The sequence below is a fragment of the Mercenaria mercenaria genome, chromosome 16, assembly GCF_021730395.1.
Source record: "Mercenaria mercenaria strain notata chromosome 16, MADL_Memer_1, whole genome shotgun sequence".
Lineage (NCBI taxonomy): Eukaryota > Metazoa > Mollusca > Bivalvia > Venerida > Veneridae > Mercenaria > Mercenaria mercenaria.
This window is the reverse complement of record NC_069376.1, coordinates 19,155,251-19,172,018: the sequence shown is the minus strand read 5'-3', so window position 1 is coordinate 19,172,018 and position 16,768 is coordinate 19,155,251. Positions and strand designations below refer to the sequence as shown.

At 34.5% G+C, this 16,768-nt stretch overlaps 1 protein-coding gene across 1 annotated transcript; it reads right to left on the bottom strand.

Annotated features, from left to right (window-relative positions):
• Positions 1 to 330: 330 nt before the first annotated feature.
• LOC123540450 (adapter molecule Crk-like) lies at positions 331 to 15,044 on the bottom strand. The gene is made up of 10 exons (XM_045325486.2): positions 14,872 to 15,044; positions 7,824 to 8,473; positions 7,581 to 7,644; positions 6,184 to 6,306; positions 5,581 to 5,740; positions 4,941 to 4,985; positions 3,857 to 3,991; positions 3,653 to 3,736; positions 2,697 to 2,789; positions 331 to 2,033 (listed from the first exon to the last, which is right to left on the bottom strand). Exons 2-10 carry the CDS (start codon positions 8,449 to 8,451, stop codon positions 1,917 to 1,919), a joined length of 1,449 nt encoding a protein of 482 aa, XP_045181421.2. The 5' UTR covers positions 8,452 to 8,473; positions 14,872 to 15,044; the 3' UTR covers positions 331 to 1,916.
• Positions 15,045 to 16,768: the final 1,724 nt, after the last annotated feature.

Here is a 16,768-nt window from a genome sequence, read left to right as displayed (position 1 = left end):
AACCTGAAATATAAATTGGTACGAAAAACTGAACGAACTTTAGTAAGTTAAAAGGAGCCATATTTCAGACAAATCCTTGATGGAGTTATGTACTCTTGCCTAAAACTGGTCATGGTGATGTTAAACAAGTGGTGAAAGTTTCAAAGCTTTATCTAAAATGATTTTGTTAAAATGTGAACAGGTACGAACAACTTGAACAATGTGTGACGCCGACACCGACGCCAAAGCCGACGCCGTGGTGAGTAGAACAGCTCTTCTTATTCTTCGAAAAGTCGAGCTAAAAATTAAAAGCATCATCTTTAGTACAGGCGAAACTGCAACTAAAATACATACTAATATACAGTTTTACTCTAGTTTGTTAAACAAATTTGCAAATACTTTGTCATCTATTATCACAGTGTGTAATTATAAGCCGATACTTCTAACAGCCATTTAAAATTTCCAATTAAGGTTGCAAGAAAGGAGCTGAGAATTACTGGATTCTTTTGTATTTCCGTGATAGTAATTACATATGATTTGCATGGAAAAAGAAGTGAAATAAAAGAGTGTAGTTACAAATTTAAAGTGATATATATTAGACGAAAACAAAGTGTATAGTGTATCAGAAAGATTTTTACCAAGTTCACATGGAAGGAAACAGTTGTTTACTAGGTTGTTCTGGGTCTTTAAAGGCAAACCACAACCAAAATGTTTACATTTTCCTCCCACATGGACTGTCTTCGTGAAATTCATTCTGATTATACTTCTTAATACAGCGTAATGACTGGCGGACAATTTAGTCCCAATCTGAATTAATGTACTTTAACAACTTCGTCTGCAAGCGTTTTCAGTCAATATCTTTTCAGTATAGTTTTAAAAACATAACTAAATAACTATCTTAGCCGTGGTCTTAACTCAGCCTAACTATCAAATACAGTGCAAAATGCTAACCGCCTCGGAAGCCTAGTGGTAGAGCGTCCGCTTCGAGTGCAGGAGATCGTGGGTTCGATCCCCGGCCGCGTCATACCAAAGACGTAAAAAGAGTCACTAGTAGCTTCATCGCGAACCCGAACACGCACGCACGCACACACACACTGCTACAATCATTCAATAAAATGTTTAATCATTATACACGCCATCTCGGCCTAATACGTATCACAGTCAGTATGTAAGTAGATGCATGTATTTGTCACATTATTCATGCAAATAATGTAAAATTACCATCATGGAAACAAAAAGGAACACAATTAATCTATGGCAAGTCTTATATATACTGCATATTTCAAACATTGCCACGAGAACATCTGGATAACTTTCAATACTTATGATGTTTTGCTAGGCCAAAGCTATGGTGTTCTGTTAGGAACATCGTTGTTTCCCAATGTATCCATTCTGATTTAAAACAGAAAGATGCAGCGGCCTTTTATGTTCCTAAGTCCTAAGCAATGTTCGATAATTCAAGAGCTATAAGTCCAAAGAGCCTTGGCCGATTGGCTAGTTATCGAACTTTGCCGGGGATTTATTGGCAAACACGGTCATTTAGTTCAAGTTTGGTGAAGATCGGATGAGAAATGTTCGACTTAAAGTGCGAACAAGATTTGTGACAGACGTACGGACAGACAGACAGAACGACAGACAGATAGACATATAGGAATGAATAAATATGCCTCCCACCACACAGTGCTGTTGGAGATATAGTTTAGACAATGGCTTTTATCAAGAGTTATGGTACTGTAGAAAAATCCAACTGAATATGATGAATGAAATGTTTGCATAGGACACAACTATTGCACATAGATACACTTTCCACTCAGCATTTGGAAATATACATTTACATCACTCACGGCATAAATCAACATTTTTGTAGGTTTTTGGTAATTTGTACCTAAATAATTTGTTTCGTGTAAGTTTTGTTTCATAAATTATTTGTTTTCTAATCACATATCGTCAAGAAATGTCACGTGTCTGTAGGGAAACATTCCTGTTTTTCCCCTGCACTCTCCAAGCCATTGTCCATTTGCAAACATCTTCGTAACAACAACAATATCCCCCTCCTGAAGTAAAAAACATCAAAATAATTTTCGACATACATGTAACCTGTCTAATATAATGGTAATGTGATATACTTTTTAACTAGATAATGACCTGGTTGTTCTGTCCGGCTCAACTGGATGTAGGCCTTTCTCCAATTGCCCTTGTTTTAAATATTTTTTATCTATCTATTTTATTACTCCGATGACGTGTTTCAAATACTGCTACGATCTGTCTTTGCCAAATAGATATTTACTGAAACAAACTACTAATTGGCCATGAATACGATTTGGAATAAATCCAGGTACAGGCAGAATACAGATAAGGTGCAATACGGATGAAAATACTAATTTTGTTTCTATCTATTTGTATTAGTGTTATTTTGTAATGCCAGTAACCTTCTAGAAGTAGTTTTAAAGAATACTGATTAGCATGTAGAAATGACTTCAATATCAAATTCAAATAAAGAAATTATGATATAACATAATCGACTACTCGGGCCTTAAAAAGGAAAAATTATATAACATTGCGCAAGATATCTGCCAAAAATAAGGAAAACATGATATAACACTGTACACGACACCTGCCTTAAATAAGGGAAACATGACATAACATTGTACATGACATCTGTTTCAAATATATCAGACATTACATAAGATGTACCTCATTCAACAAACATTACTTACATGCAGTGTTAGCTGAGTCTTGTCGTAAGGGTTTGAAATCCTTGCCTTAGTTACTACAGCCTTTGATGGTAACCGCTTTGGGACTGACGGTGGCTGCAAGGAGAGAAATTTAACATGACAACTCGATTACAACTGTTCAATTACAGTAACTGTAGCCAAATTGATTATAAGTTTCTTTTGAACCAAAGGAGCATAGCAAAGCAAATAGACTAGGACTGATGAATAATTGGCTAACAAACATACAACTTCGTTCCATCTCTGTCATTGGAATACTAGTATGTGGGACTCTCATTATTCTAAAATGATAAGAAAGATCAATAACACTGAAGCGAATTAAGTATTTCACCAGATCGCCAGGAACAAAAAGAAAAAGAAATAAAAAGATAAGTAGTTTCGTTCTGCATATTCATTCATAAATATATGTGTTATGACCGAATAAATAGATCGCTTCAAGTTAATACTCCACAGCAATAAAGAAATGCGTGCCTAAACACAAAATTCATACATTAGTAATCTCAACATTTTCCATCAAAAATAAATATAACATTCAAAATTTGTGTGTTCCAGCTCTTGCTAATTATTTGTTCGATTTGAACTGTTCTAATTGTCTGTATTTTTATAAACATTATCTGACTCATGACGGACAACCTGTCCAGTAATCTGCCGAAAACCCAAATCACCATTGGAGAAATAAGTTATCAGTTTCATCACTGTAAATCTTACGTTTTGTTTTCTATGTTTTAATGTAGATGAAATTCAAGAACATGCCAATAGTTGATGATGTGTTGCTTAGAATTATTGTAATCTAAATAATAAATGTATCACATTTTTGAATTTAAACACTTTCTTCAATACTTCCAAAATCCAAAGGAATTGAATACCATGCAAGAAAGTCTACAGGAGGGAAAACAACACGAAATAGGATAAAATTGCAAGTCGTATTTTTATACACTCACTGGTGATGCATCTCTAGGTGTCTCTTTACGTGGTTTTGGTGCTACTGCAGGCTTCTCTTTTTGTCCGGAGGCTTCTTCTCCATCCTGCAATGCAATAACAATAGTTTCTGTGGGAAGACTTTATTACAATTAATTGCTTTAAACCCGACGATAAATCCCCATACACCCGCTATATTAGAACTTTAGTAACATTTATTATTTTACCTGTAAATGTGTAAGATAAAGTACGGGTACTATTCCAATTCTGCCATCAGAGTCCCTAGCATACCACCATCTGTCCTCCTCCTTTGAAATAATTTCCAGAATGTCACCTTTCTTAAACGACAAATCTTTTGGATTCTGTAAAATATCATAAAAATTATGAATTCATTCTACCCTCCTTTCATTCATAAAAAAGCAAGCAATCTAATTTCTTTTTGCAGCAAACTACTGTAAAAAATGTAAATAAGAGGGTTGAATGCGTTTAGACGTGTATAAACCACAAAGGAACTTCTTGCATATCATCACAAAATCGCTAGCTCAATTAGAAGAAATTCCAATGTGTTTTAGACACGTTCCCTAAAACCGCACAACGTAGCATCCAATTTTTAATCAAACCTCTATTTCTATGTGAGGGTATATAGGATATATGTATAGTGAACAATGTTTTGATAAAAGAAAATCAAATCTTTACTAACAGATGGTTATCACATTTTCTTCAGCTTAGTCACACAAAATGTAAAATGTTTCTCTGTAACAATGGGTAAATATCTACTTATTTAGCAAGTAACTAAAGAGACTGTTGTACAAGGCACTGTTGATTATGTTCTGATCTTTGAAATTGCTACGTAAAATATCAGGATTGAAACTTAAACCATCTTTTGAATTGAAGAAAGTTATGTTAATAAGTAATCTGATTGTGAAATGTTTGTTTTTTCACGGTCTATATGTCTACTTTATAACCGTCGCAAATAGCTTAATTTAAATAGCTTGATTTTATTTGTCAGTTAGATAAAGACGGAAGTCGAGCGTAAAACAGGCGGCATCATATTATGATTACTGGACAAATAACAATCAAGGAAAATTCACCAGTTATATTCATCCCATTTCGTAAATCTGTAAATATGCAGTGTGTTTAGGTAAAAAACTGTATTTATTTTGACCAGCTTCTAATAATTATACAATGTTTGAAAGCTTTTTGATTTAAACATTCCTCTAGGGTCATATCCTTAAGATACAATTCAGACTAAAATGAACAGGTAACCAAATTACAGCAGTTGTAATTAGTTTAAGGAAATGTTTAACTTACATTGCCTTCAAAGTCTGACTTTGTGACAAACTTCTGTCTTGGAGCCTGAAAAAATCAAAAGCAACACAATTCCGATTTCAATTGTTTAAATATATACCTCAAACCAACTGCATTTAACTTCTGTTGTTTGGTAAAATACGTCACAATACACATATAAATAATATTCATTCTATATACTCCTCTACTTTTCTTTGACACAAGTTCAACTGTTGCAGGGAGATTTGAAAAAAAAATGCATTTATTGCAATTTTATTTTTTTGTATGGATTTCTTTTACAATACGCTCTGACCTATATTTTTCAGAGATTTTCTAAAGCAATAATTAACAAATTATAAACCAGATGTATATGCTTTATTTGAGAAAACACTAAATGGACCGTTGATATGTTAATAAAATCTGGAAAGTAGATCCATCGTAAGCACCGAGAACAAGGCAAACAGGGAAAATTGCAGACTCCTTTTGATTGAGTCTGTTCATGAACAGTAATGGAAAATGCAAAACTGCCCACGCCCCCTAGCACCGGCTTAAGCAGTATTCAATCTTCAAATCTAAATGAGTTGAAATCAATGATCCCGAAGGACCAGAAATATAACAACACACATAGTGAGAGAAACATTTAATGATACATCTGTCTGCTCACCGGTTTTGTGAGAGCCGTTTTATTTAAGTAGTGTGTGGAGTAGAAGTCAACAATCTCGGCCACACTGTCATAGGTTTTATCCCCCTCTCCAATATGGAACTTGATATGCCCGTCTACAAGTACACGACGGATAAAGTATTGACTCACTTTCCCACCCTCCCTGAAAAAAAAAAAGATCTTCTATTTATGAATACTGTAACAACTGAAATGAAATATGATTAAAAAGATACACAAGTTGTATAGATTTCATCGCCATCTCCATTTCATTCATTATTATTTTGCTCAGCTCGCTAAAGTAAATGAAAATACGCCTGTCAACACTCTATAAGTTGACTTTATTTCATTTTGTTTGGAAACTAGGAAAGTAGACCCGACACAACATTACTGAAAATGTTTGCAGTATCGGTTTGATTAAGCCTGTTCCCTGACGGTAGTGGAAATGCATGCTACCGTCCAAGCCCTCTAGCTTAGAGATGAGCTGAACTCAACATTTACACAAGTTACAAGTACCAAAATATAATATAGTGGCACTAATGGCACTTAAGGTTAAACAAGGACAAAGGTTTGTAAATTATGTAATTTCTAAATGTAAAAGTTACACACTTAACACTGAGAACTAAATTTCCCGGGTTCGACTGACAGTCACGTACGAGAAACACACCATCTGTATCCACATTGTCAAATATTCCGCTTGTTTCGTCCCTTGTTAAAGGTCCAAAATACCAACTGCAAATTTAAAAAAGTCAAGGCTTTGTTACTGTACATATATACAATCCATTTCAGGTCATTTCAGGTAAAACTTCAGAAACAGGTATACAGGTAGTTTACATATATCGTGTCTTTATCACATGTCTGACGTCATGGAAATGGAATATTTCCTTTCCTAATTTTGATTATATTCTACTGTAATAATAGCATCGTTACGTTTACGTCGCTTCAAGTATAGAGACGTTGGTCAAACTCACGTTGACTCTATCAGGTAAGACAGAAGAAATTGCAATAGAGTTGAACTTATGTTAAAGACCATTTCTGAACAGAGACCACACGGCTCTAAAGACCACATGTTTTGTTTCCCATTTTAACATTTACAGTGTACTTTTACCTTTGAATAAAGACCACCTCTAAATAAAAGACCACACTTTGGCTCTCACAAAGGTGTCGTTATAGACAGGTTTGACTGTATTTCAAGATAAATCAAGTTCAAACGTATGCGTCTTTTCACATTCAATGTGTTCAACTCGTTGAATAATAATGATAAAATGCTCGACAGAGCCTCGCCTATTATAACTGTATTATACTCGTTTAATAAAGTCGATATGAAAAGCCACTCGTGTGAGATACTCTATAATACAAGCTTGATTTCAACTATATTGAGAACACTTTCAGAATCTCAGAATCGAGAAAGTAATTCATAAGCTTGTAAATTTCAATACGAAAAAATATTTAATATTGTTTGTATTGCCTTCTCATCTATATACAATATTTGTTTTTATTATCTACTAATATAAATTTTGTCAACAATTTGGATTTATTTCACAAGTAAATATGACCAACAGAGAAAAATTCCGTATTGTACCTTTTGTATTGTATGTTGCCAGACTACTCACATTAAATATGCATGAGCTGACACAGTTATATAAATAGCACACATAAAAACATCACTCCTTTCATATTAACATCATTTCGTTCGATTACAAATAAACAAACAAAAAGGTGGAGGTATATAATAAAAGGGTCATTACAACAGTAGCTAGATCTGGGATTTTGTATTCGGCTCTCGTGGATTTTGCAAGGACGGATCACACTCGGCGCATGCGCGTCTCGTGAGATCCGATCTGGCAAAATCCACTCGAGCCGAATACAGCATCACAGATCGAGCTACTGTTATAATAACCTTATTATATGCTAACAAAGCGTACATATTTCATATATCATAAAACACAAGAAAATGGTGACTAATATTTACAATTCTTAGTAATATCTTAGGAATTAGTTTATACCTCTCAACGTGCAGATCAGTCATTCTTTCTCCAAGTGTGTGTGTGATTATGTTGCCATCGCTATCTAATGTTAAAAGAAATAAAAGACATACTAGTCGGTTAAATGCCTTTTATATATGGAATCAAGTTTGCACAACAAATGGTGGAAAATATTCATATGATATATAAATAATATATACATTTAAATCCTTCATTAAAAACAAAAAAGGAGAAAAATGTCCTAAAATCATATTTATTAATTACCTCTCTCTTCGCTTGATTTTGCATTCATATAATCTTCCTCTTTGATGACCATATCTAGCTGTGTGTAAAGGGTTTCCATCATTTCACTCTGAAATTCACGAAGATCCGCCAGTTTCTGAAGTAACGTGTGTATGCTGTATGGTGCGGCTCCGGTAGTAGATATGATTTCCAGACACATATAATGGGTATTGAAATCTGTCTCATCCGCTAAGTGTAAAAGTGTTAAAGAGAGTTTCAGTCTCTTTTGGCGATACTCCATCTCCTCTAAATACATGCATGATTCATTTTCTGATATATCAACCCTACTGTCATGTATTTCTTTCACTCCATTTACTTCTCTCTGGTCAAGGGTGTTGCCAAAGACATGTATTATAACTATTCCAAGCAGATTTATATCCCATGTCGAAAGGTCGGCATCCACAGAGGATGCTGTTGGATATATGTGTCTACATTGTTGCTGATTGCTTATTTTACTAGAAAGCATAGCTCTGTTGTTTTCAAGTATGGCATGTAATGATTGTCTTCTCTTGGATGCTTCTTTAAGCACTATACCTCGCAAAACAAGCAGTCCACCTTCTCCTAGCAGGAGTAAGTACCTCAAATATCTCTCACTGTCAGATGCTGCCATAGCTAATTTATCATGTCACAATCTGCAATCATCAATTTAAAAGTATTTTGATAATAATTTGTTATAAATGCTAAAGATTCGATCAAAGTTCTCATACTATTCTCATACAAAGAGTAATTTTCATATGTAAAAAGCGAAATTCTCTAGAATTCTCAAGCATGCAGATAACTTGCTAAACACTGTCATAAAGCACATTGTTTAGATAAGCGCAATAATAAACTTCTCAATAAAATGCCCATCTGAAGCATCGGCTGTCTTAACTTCCTAACTTAAAAGATAATATCCGTTGGCCTGAACTTTTACCTCTACAGTCAGGCAAAATTAATGATATGTTTGTTTGTTTTGGTTTTGTAGTAAGCAAGTCTACAAGATAGATTAAGCTCCGCCTATGATATCATATTCCATTATTGTTTCTGTATGTAAGATATATACATATTTCTATAGAGAGAGTGTGAGTTTATACTTTGGATGCAACACACATATTAAATATATAAACCATCCTTCGGGTCTTGTTCTGTTTGTGTGTCAATAAGCCATCTCAATAAATTAATACATATATATTACAATGACGATATATATTACAGGTTTAAAATGTAATTTTTTTTTTATCGAGTATACACTATACATGTACATGTTACTTCTACGACTATCCCTGTCACCACAATTTTACAAATATTTTTGTCAGTTCATTGAATTTTATTATGTTGCAGTCCAAAATAAATAAGTAAAGCATTTAGAACCCCAGGTGGAACCCCAAATGTATGACGTAACGTCACGCATGGTTGGACAGCAAACAGAAAACTAAAGTAACTGTAGCTTCCCTGAAAAGTAATACATTTTCATTATGAATAAGGATAATCTCCTTTGTATGAAGTGAACTTTTATCATACAGCCAATATTATTAGTTTATTGAATACTGTTCTTTATAATACGGTGATATAATAGGACGAGTACCCATTCAACAACAATATTTTTCGGATGTATAGAAGTCCAAATATATCCCGTGTTGACAGGACAATGTAAAATAATAATTTCATTCTGTGTGTGTGTGTGTGTGTGTGTGTGTGTGTGTGTGTATGCGTGTGTGTGTGTGTGTGTTTCACTCTCTTAAGGTTTAGCAGCAGTATATCACCAATCACAGAAATGATTGGTAAAGAAACAACATTTTTACCAACAATCTACCTGTCTAATGCATATTTTACATTACTGTCCTACGGTGGTATGTTTAGGACATGCAATTATTTTTTCTTAATTAAATTATCTCGTGCGCACGACATCTTATCTTGAGCAATCAACATTTATCTCGTGCGCACGACATCTTATCTTGAGCGATCAACATCTTATCTCGTGCGCACGACACCTTATCTTGAGCGGCCAACATCTTATCTCGAGCGATCAACATCTTATCTCGTGGGCACGACATCTTATCTTGAGCGATCAACATTTTATCTCATGCGCACGATATCTTATCTTGAGCGATCAACATCTCTCGTGCGCACGACATCTTATATCGAGCGATCAACATCTTATCTCGGGCGCACGACATCTTATCTCGAGCGGTCAACATCTTATCTCGTTCGCAAAACATCTTATCTCGAGCGATCAACATCTTATCTCGAGCGACCAACATCTTATCTCGTGCGCACGACATCTTATCTTGAGCGATCAACATCTTATCTCGTTCGCACAACATCTTATCTCGAGCGATCAACATCTTATCTCGAGCGACCAACATCTTATCTCGTGCGCACGACATCTTATCTTGAGCGATCAACATCTTATCTCGTGCGCACGAGATAAGATGTCATGCGCACGAGATAAGATGTTGATCGCTCAAGATAAGATGACGTGCGCTCGAGATAAGATGTTGTGCGCACGGGATAATTTAATCTTAAAAAAAATAAATGCATGTCCTAAACATACCACCGTACTGTCCAGTACCATTTGATACTTAAAATATTCTCAAAAGTTGCCCCCCCCCCCCCCCCCACCCGCCTCCCCTTTATAAAACAATGCCATTTGTAAAGAAATACAAGTAATAAACAATTGTTCAAATCGATGTTTAAACCAAGTTATGTGAAGTTTAAGCACTGGGACATTATTGCAATTGCATCAAAACAAAGGCATGTAACAGTTCTTTAACAATGGTGTGAGTTAAGGCGTTGAACTGTCCAGAAGTACAGCCCCTTCATGCAGTCCCTTTCCAGAATTCAAAATATATGTGAGCAAATTTATGATGCTTTTGTAGATTTATTTATATGTTTTATATTCTGTTTAATTTTCATGTAAAACAATTCTTTCTTTCTATGATTTGGTGATATTCGAAATTTTTTTCCAAAACCTGGACCTAACTCTTAATAAAGAAGAGAAAGGGAAAAACGTGCTGCATTGATATTAAAACGGATACGTATCGATCAACGGCATTTAACGCGGAGATTCGAATCAACGTTGTCACATCCTCTAAACTGATAACGGAATTTATTATATACCTATATAAATTCTGTAAAAAATCGGCTTGTATTTCACAATTAAATACGAACAGACAGACAAATATTCCGTATTGTACCTTTTAAATTCCGTATTGTACCTTCCGTATTGTATGCTGCCGGACTATTTTCATCAATATGCATGACGCAACACATTTCTATAAATAGCGCACATAAAAACTTCACTAAGTTCCATTTAATATCAATAAACATTGAAGATTTCGTTCAAAAACAAAACAAGAATCAAAATGGTAAAGGTATATAATAAAAGGGTCATTATAACAGTAGCTAGATCTGGGACTTTGTATTCGGCTCTCGTGGATTTTGCAAGGACGGATCACACTCGGCGCTTGCGCGCCTCGTGAGATCCGATCTGGCAAAATCCATTCGAGAAGAATACTGCATCCCAGATCAAGCTACTGTTATAATAACCCTATTATATTGTATCCATTACGGAAATATTTTTGAAGGTTGCTAAGAAAAATAGGTGTATACTAAACTTACTTATCAGCTTTATTAACAATTTCCGATTATTTTCATTTTCATAATCGTTCGCGTTTAAGAGTTTGTCAAAACTATCGAAATCAAGATAAGATGACTGCATGATCAAAATAGTAAAATGATCAGGATTTAATCTAAACCTTTTTTTCAACAAACCTATGAAAATTAAGACATTGTTTTTTCCCAGTGTAGTATTTTAAATTAAATCAGTATTCACTATACGCTAGTAAATAAATCTACGTCGAAGTGATCTTAAACGTTTAATACATATGGAAGTGTTACGGTGTACCATTTATTCGACTGGTTATCTCTTCATCTGTTATAATAAACATCCCATTTACCTGCTACATTTTTGAATAACAAAGTTATGACAGCGAATCATCCCAAGCAAGTAAATAAGCGAGATAAAATAAACTGCGCAATATTTTTAGGCGAATGTAATAACTGTAAAATGTAAGTTCAAAGTGTTCCGAGATAGCCCTTGAACTCCAGTCTGTTAACATGTCCTAACAATAGAGAAATTCAATGTAATGCTGTATTGTGCAGATGTTGAAAAGATATATGAGCCGTGCCATGAGAAAACCAACATAGTGGCTTTGCGACCAGCATGGATCCAGACGAGCCTGCGCATCCGCGCAGTCTGGTCAGGATCCATGTTGTTCGCTTTCAAACCCTATTGGAATTAGAGAAACTGTTAGCGAACAGCATGGATCCTGACCAGACTGCGCGGATGCCTCTACCCGGCCAGTAAGTAAATGCTAGAATTTAGGCTTTAAAGTTTTTTACTTCACACTGATTTTAGTTAAATGTTTTCTCAGACATAATAAAACTGGGAAGTATATTGGTATGATATAAACAATTAACAGCAGAACGACAAAAATATAAGCGCCGCTGATGCTACATTATTTTGTTAATTAATTAATTTATTTATTTATTTATTTATCCATCCATCCATCCAGCCAAATTCATCCATCCATCCATCCATCTATCTATCTATCTATCTACCTACCTATCTATTTTGATACTTCACTTGGTACACAACTGCTGAGAATGACGTTCAGTCAATAAATAAGTAAAGGTAGATTAAAGATATGATAGCTCCAAAATCATATTTGAAAATATGTACGATAACTTTATAGTATCTATGTAAACATAAAAGTAACATGTTTGTGTGTACTAACAGTACTTAAAATAAAAAGTTCCCACCTAATACGTATATATCTACAGACAGTACAAATGTAGAGTACATTGTACCATTAAAAGGCTGAAGTTTTATTTAATAAACGACTGCTATACATGGCATTTGATTGTTTATGTGGCTCTGCAAAAACAATAAGTTCATATATTTAGTCAGCTAAATATTTCATACATTTAAAGTATGTATCCAAAAATAATCTATTTTACTGACTGATGCGCACTGGTTATGTTTGAACTAAACCTAATCGTAGAAATGTATGTATCGCGCATTCAAAAATGCGTATTGACATACTGTAGCAATGTATATAAAATTATTCACGTTTTTCATCGTCTGCTAACTATTTTGTCTCCAGTTCCCGGTAGTTATTTTACCGCGTTTTCTGCTTGCAATTCACGATTTTCTCATGTTTTCAGTGCACTATATAAGTGATTGTTAATTGATATTCTTCACTCGAGGTTGAATATTTGGCAGCATAACAAGTATTTTGATTATTTGTTTATTCCCTCCCACCCACCCTTACAGACATTTCAAGTTTCTTAATAGTTATTGCTGATTGCTTGAAGCTGTATTCGAAAATCAAAGGCAGATTTGACTTTTTGACTGTGATTTAAACAAGAGTAATCATTTAGTTCTAGAGAGATTCCTCAGGCCAGACATTACGTCTCCTTTATGTTCTGATTGAAAATAAGGTTCACAGTTACGTACCTTATATTTCAAGGGTCTTTAGACATGAACAGTTCCTTGATAATTATTACTGTTGAGTATTCATGTATTACTTGAACTTTAAAGGCAGATATACATTTAACATTATATGAGAACATTTGAATTCTTCATGCCAGACTCGGTATCTACATTTATAAAAGTAACATTCACAAGTACGCATTTAATTCTATATCAATATATTTTATGCTGTTTTTTCCCATGCAATGTTATTCTTTCGTTATCAAATGGAAATTGCCGTTATCCTCTTTTGAGCTAGTTTTCATTTTATTTTTGGTTTTACCTTGAAAGAATGTTATGTTTTACACACTGCACATTTTTTCGTATTTTGTGGTTATTCAACAAAGCTGCGAGAGACCAAAATTGTACGGTGCCCCTAAAGTGACATGTTACACACTTTTTTTCCATTTAGGTAATGTGAGACTTTTTTTATTTCGTTTAAACGAAATCATTTCGTTAAAACGAAATCGTTTCGTTTAAACGAAATAAAAAAAGTCTCACATTACCTAACTGGAAAATAAGTGTGTAACATGTCACTTTAGAGGCACCGTAGAATTGCCATCTTATATGCTGTTTAACAATTCTAGATAAGATGAGTTCAAGTTATTACATTTGGTTCATTCGGGACCTAATAGAAAGCACATTTTTACAGTTTCATGTACATTGTAATTAAGAACTCCAGTGTGACAGAATAATGTTGGCGGTGTTTTTTTTCTGTGGGATGTATCATGGATGTTCTCCGGACCGTTTAGGTAGGGATTGACCCAATCATCCGGGACGGTTTGCATGCTGTGATGCATTTCGCAGACATCATACCGTTTAATTCTGTCTGTTCAAAATGTAAGATATCTTCTGTTCTATTCTGCTCTGACCTGTGTCTTTGATAGGTCAGTTAATGTTTTATGATATTGTATTTTTGTTTCATGTTTTGATCTGCCTACCTTCCAATTTAAAATGCTTGGTATCTTATTACCGTAATATAATTTTAATTTCTTCTATAATAGTTCAATTCCCATTTTTTATTGAACATTATATAAATGTTTTTATGTAAAGCACTTTTGAACGTATTTTTATATGAAAAGAGTGCTATATAAATGTGGTATATAATAATAATAATTGTATGTTCGCCTTAAATTTTGATAGTATGTTTTCAGGCTGAGTGGTGTACAAAGATAAAGATAACCACATTTACCCCACTTCTACTGGTCGATCATCAACACATCGCACAACATCGTACCGTCTGACATTTGCAAGACAAATATATTCGTATTTTTTGTACATTGGAATGCTGTCAAATACTAAGACCTGTATCCTATATTTTTGTTTGTTGTTTTTGTAGTTAGGAACATGAAATTAGTGAATAATTGATTTACTCACGACATAGAGTGAGTAAACATAAATATGTATAATTATAAATATGTTTACATTGTCATTCTTTCCATGAAACATGTTATTTTGCGGAAATAATAAATAAGTAAGATTGTTTAAAAGTAAAGAAAACATGTGAAAAAATACCTGGTTAGATATCCGATACCTGATGAAACACTAAAACTTAAAACGTAAAAAAGTATAAAATTTTCACATGTAGACATAAAATACATATAACTCTTCCTGATTGGGCCCAGGAATGAATCATATTTTATGTTAAGTTTGTATATAGATAAGTGAGTGTTTCACATATTCGCTTCGTTAAATAAATAACCTACACAAAAAGCTCTGATAACTAGGTTTACAAGAGGAAGTTAAATTTGGATATAGATTTGCGGTTTGTCACATGCCCTTGTACCTGATCACTGGCCTGTATAACATAAATTGAAATTTTAAAACGAAATGTTACTTTCTTTAGAAATGTGTTTCAAATTTGTTTTAGTAAAGTGTCCTGGTGTGTTGTGGAGGAAGGAACATAATCATATAAAATTTAGATAGTTTCAAGAGTTATCTCATATGTGTGCATGCGCATGCGCATGTGTTCGGGTTAAGCGTTTTTAGCACTTTTTTTTCAAGCATATAAGCCACGGTGTCTACTTGTAGCAGTGAGCACAATGATCAATTTATAGTGCTGCTTCACTGGTATACGCGCCGTAATAGGATACACCGCCCAGTCACATTATACTGTCACCGGGCTGACCAGTCCTTGAACTATCATTAAATGCTGATCGCCGAACGATAAGAGATATTTTTGGTTCAAGTATTTGGTACATTGCGGTCAGGGTGCAAATCTACGACCTTTCGCACACAGAGTTATCTCTCTACTACGATGTTACCGTAGTGGTATAACAAATATCTTTTCATGACAAGAGTAACAATATTCAACTCGAGTCAATTCAATTTTAAAGCTTTTTCAAAGCGTTAATTGACAAAAGCCGAATTCGTTCAGTAGTTAGGGCAGGAAGACGGTCTGAATTTGGAAAACAATTGAAACTTTTCCCATGACGAAGTGCGGACCGCACACGATTTTACAAGCCTTAGTATTATCGCCATTTTATTCTATATCTATTTTATTTATCTAGTCGTGAAGTTTATTTGCAACACGAGACTGTACAATATATTACGGGTAACCGTAATGGACGCACGTGCGTACAAAAATACCTGTATTTTTTCCGTATTTGGACGGTCAACAGTCCTATGTTAAACATATGATGAGGCCGAAAATCGGGTGAAGTAGGCGCTCTATGTATAGAGTTTGATCATGCGTCTTGAAATCAGAAAAGGCAGAAATACAATATTCGATGAATCATTTTTAATTTAAACTAAGATCAAATAGATATAGAATAAAAAGTTTATCTAACATTGTACTGTACAATACGTGTGCGATGCACACCCGTCAAGGGAATTTTCAATTTATGTCTAAATTAAGACTAACATCCTGCTCTTACTACTCAACGAATTCTGATATTCTTCTTCTTCTTGGTGTTCACCGCCTTCACCGTCACCCCTGATCTAGCAATGAAGGATGCCGTCTTCTTCAGGTCCTCCATCTAGCCGTATACTTTGATTCTCATTGGGGTACTGTTTGGCAGATTGCAACAAGTCATCATCTTTAGGCTTCGCATAGGAAATGACAGGTTAAATGCCCAAAGCTTTTTATGTCTCCTTCTCTGATGTGCCTCTGCGGCCTGGAATAGCAAACTGCTGAGCACAATTTGCAGAGATGCCCACGTCTGGAGAACCAAGCAGCACACAATATTAAAAGCCTAAGTAACATCGGGCTACTTTGACTCAACTGGTTTTAGCTCATTTGCAAAGAAAAACAGTAAAACTCAATCGACGCAAGGTTGAAACTTGGTAGTTGATTTAGAGCTATAGCCAGTTTCTAAAGCACTGGCTAACAATGGATACCATAGTAAATTAGATAAATCGCTTTCTAAATCTAGTCTTATTTACATAACCTTTCGTTTAGGTTTTTAACGTA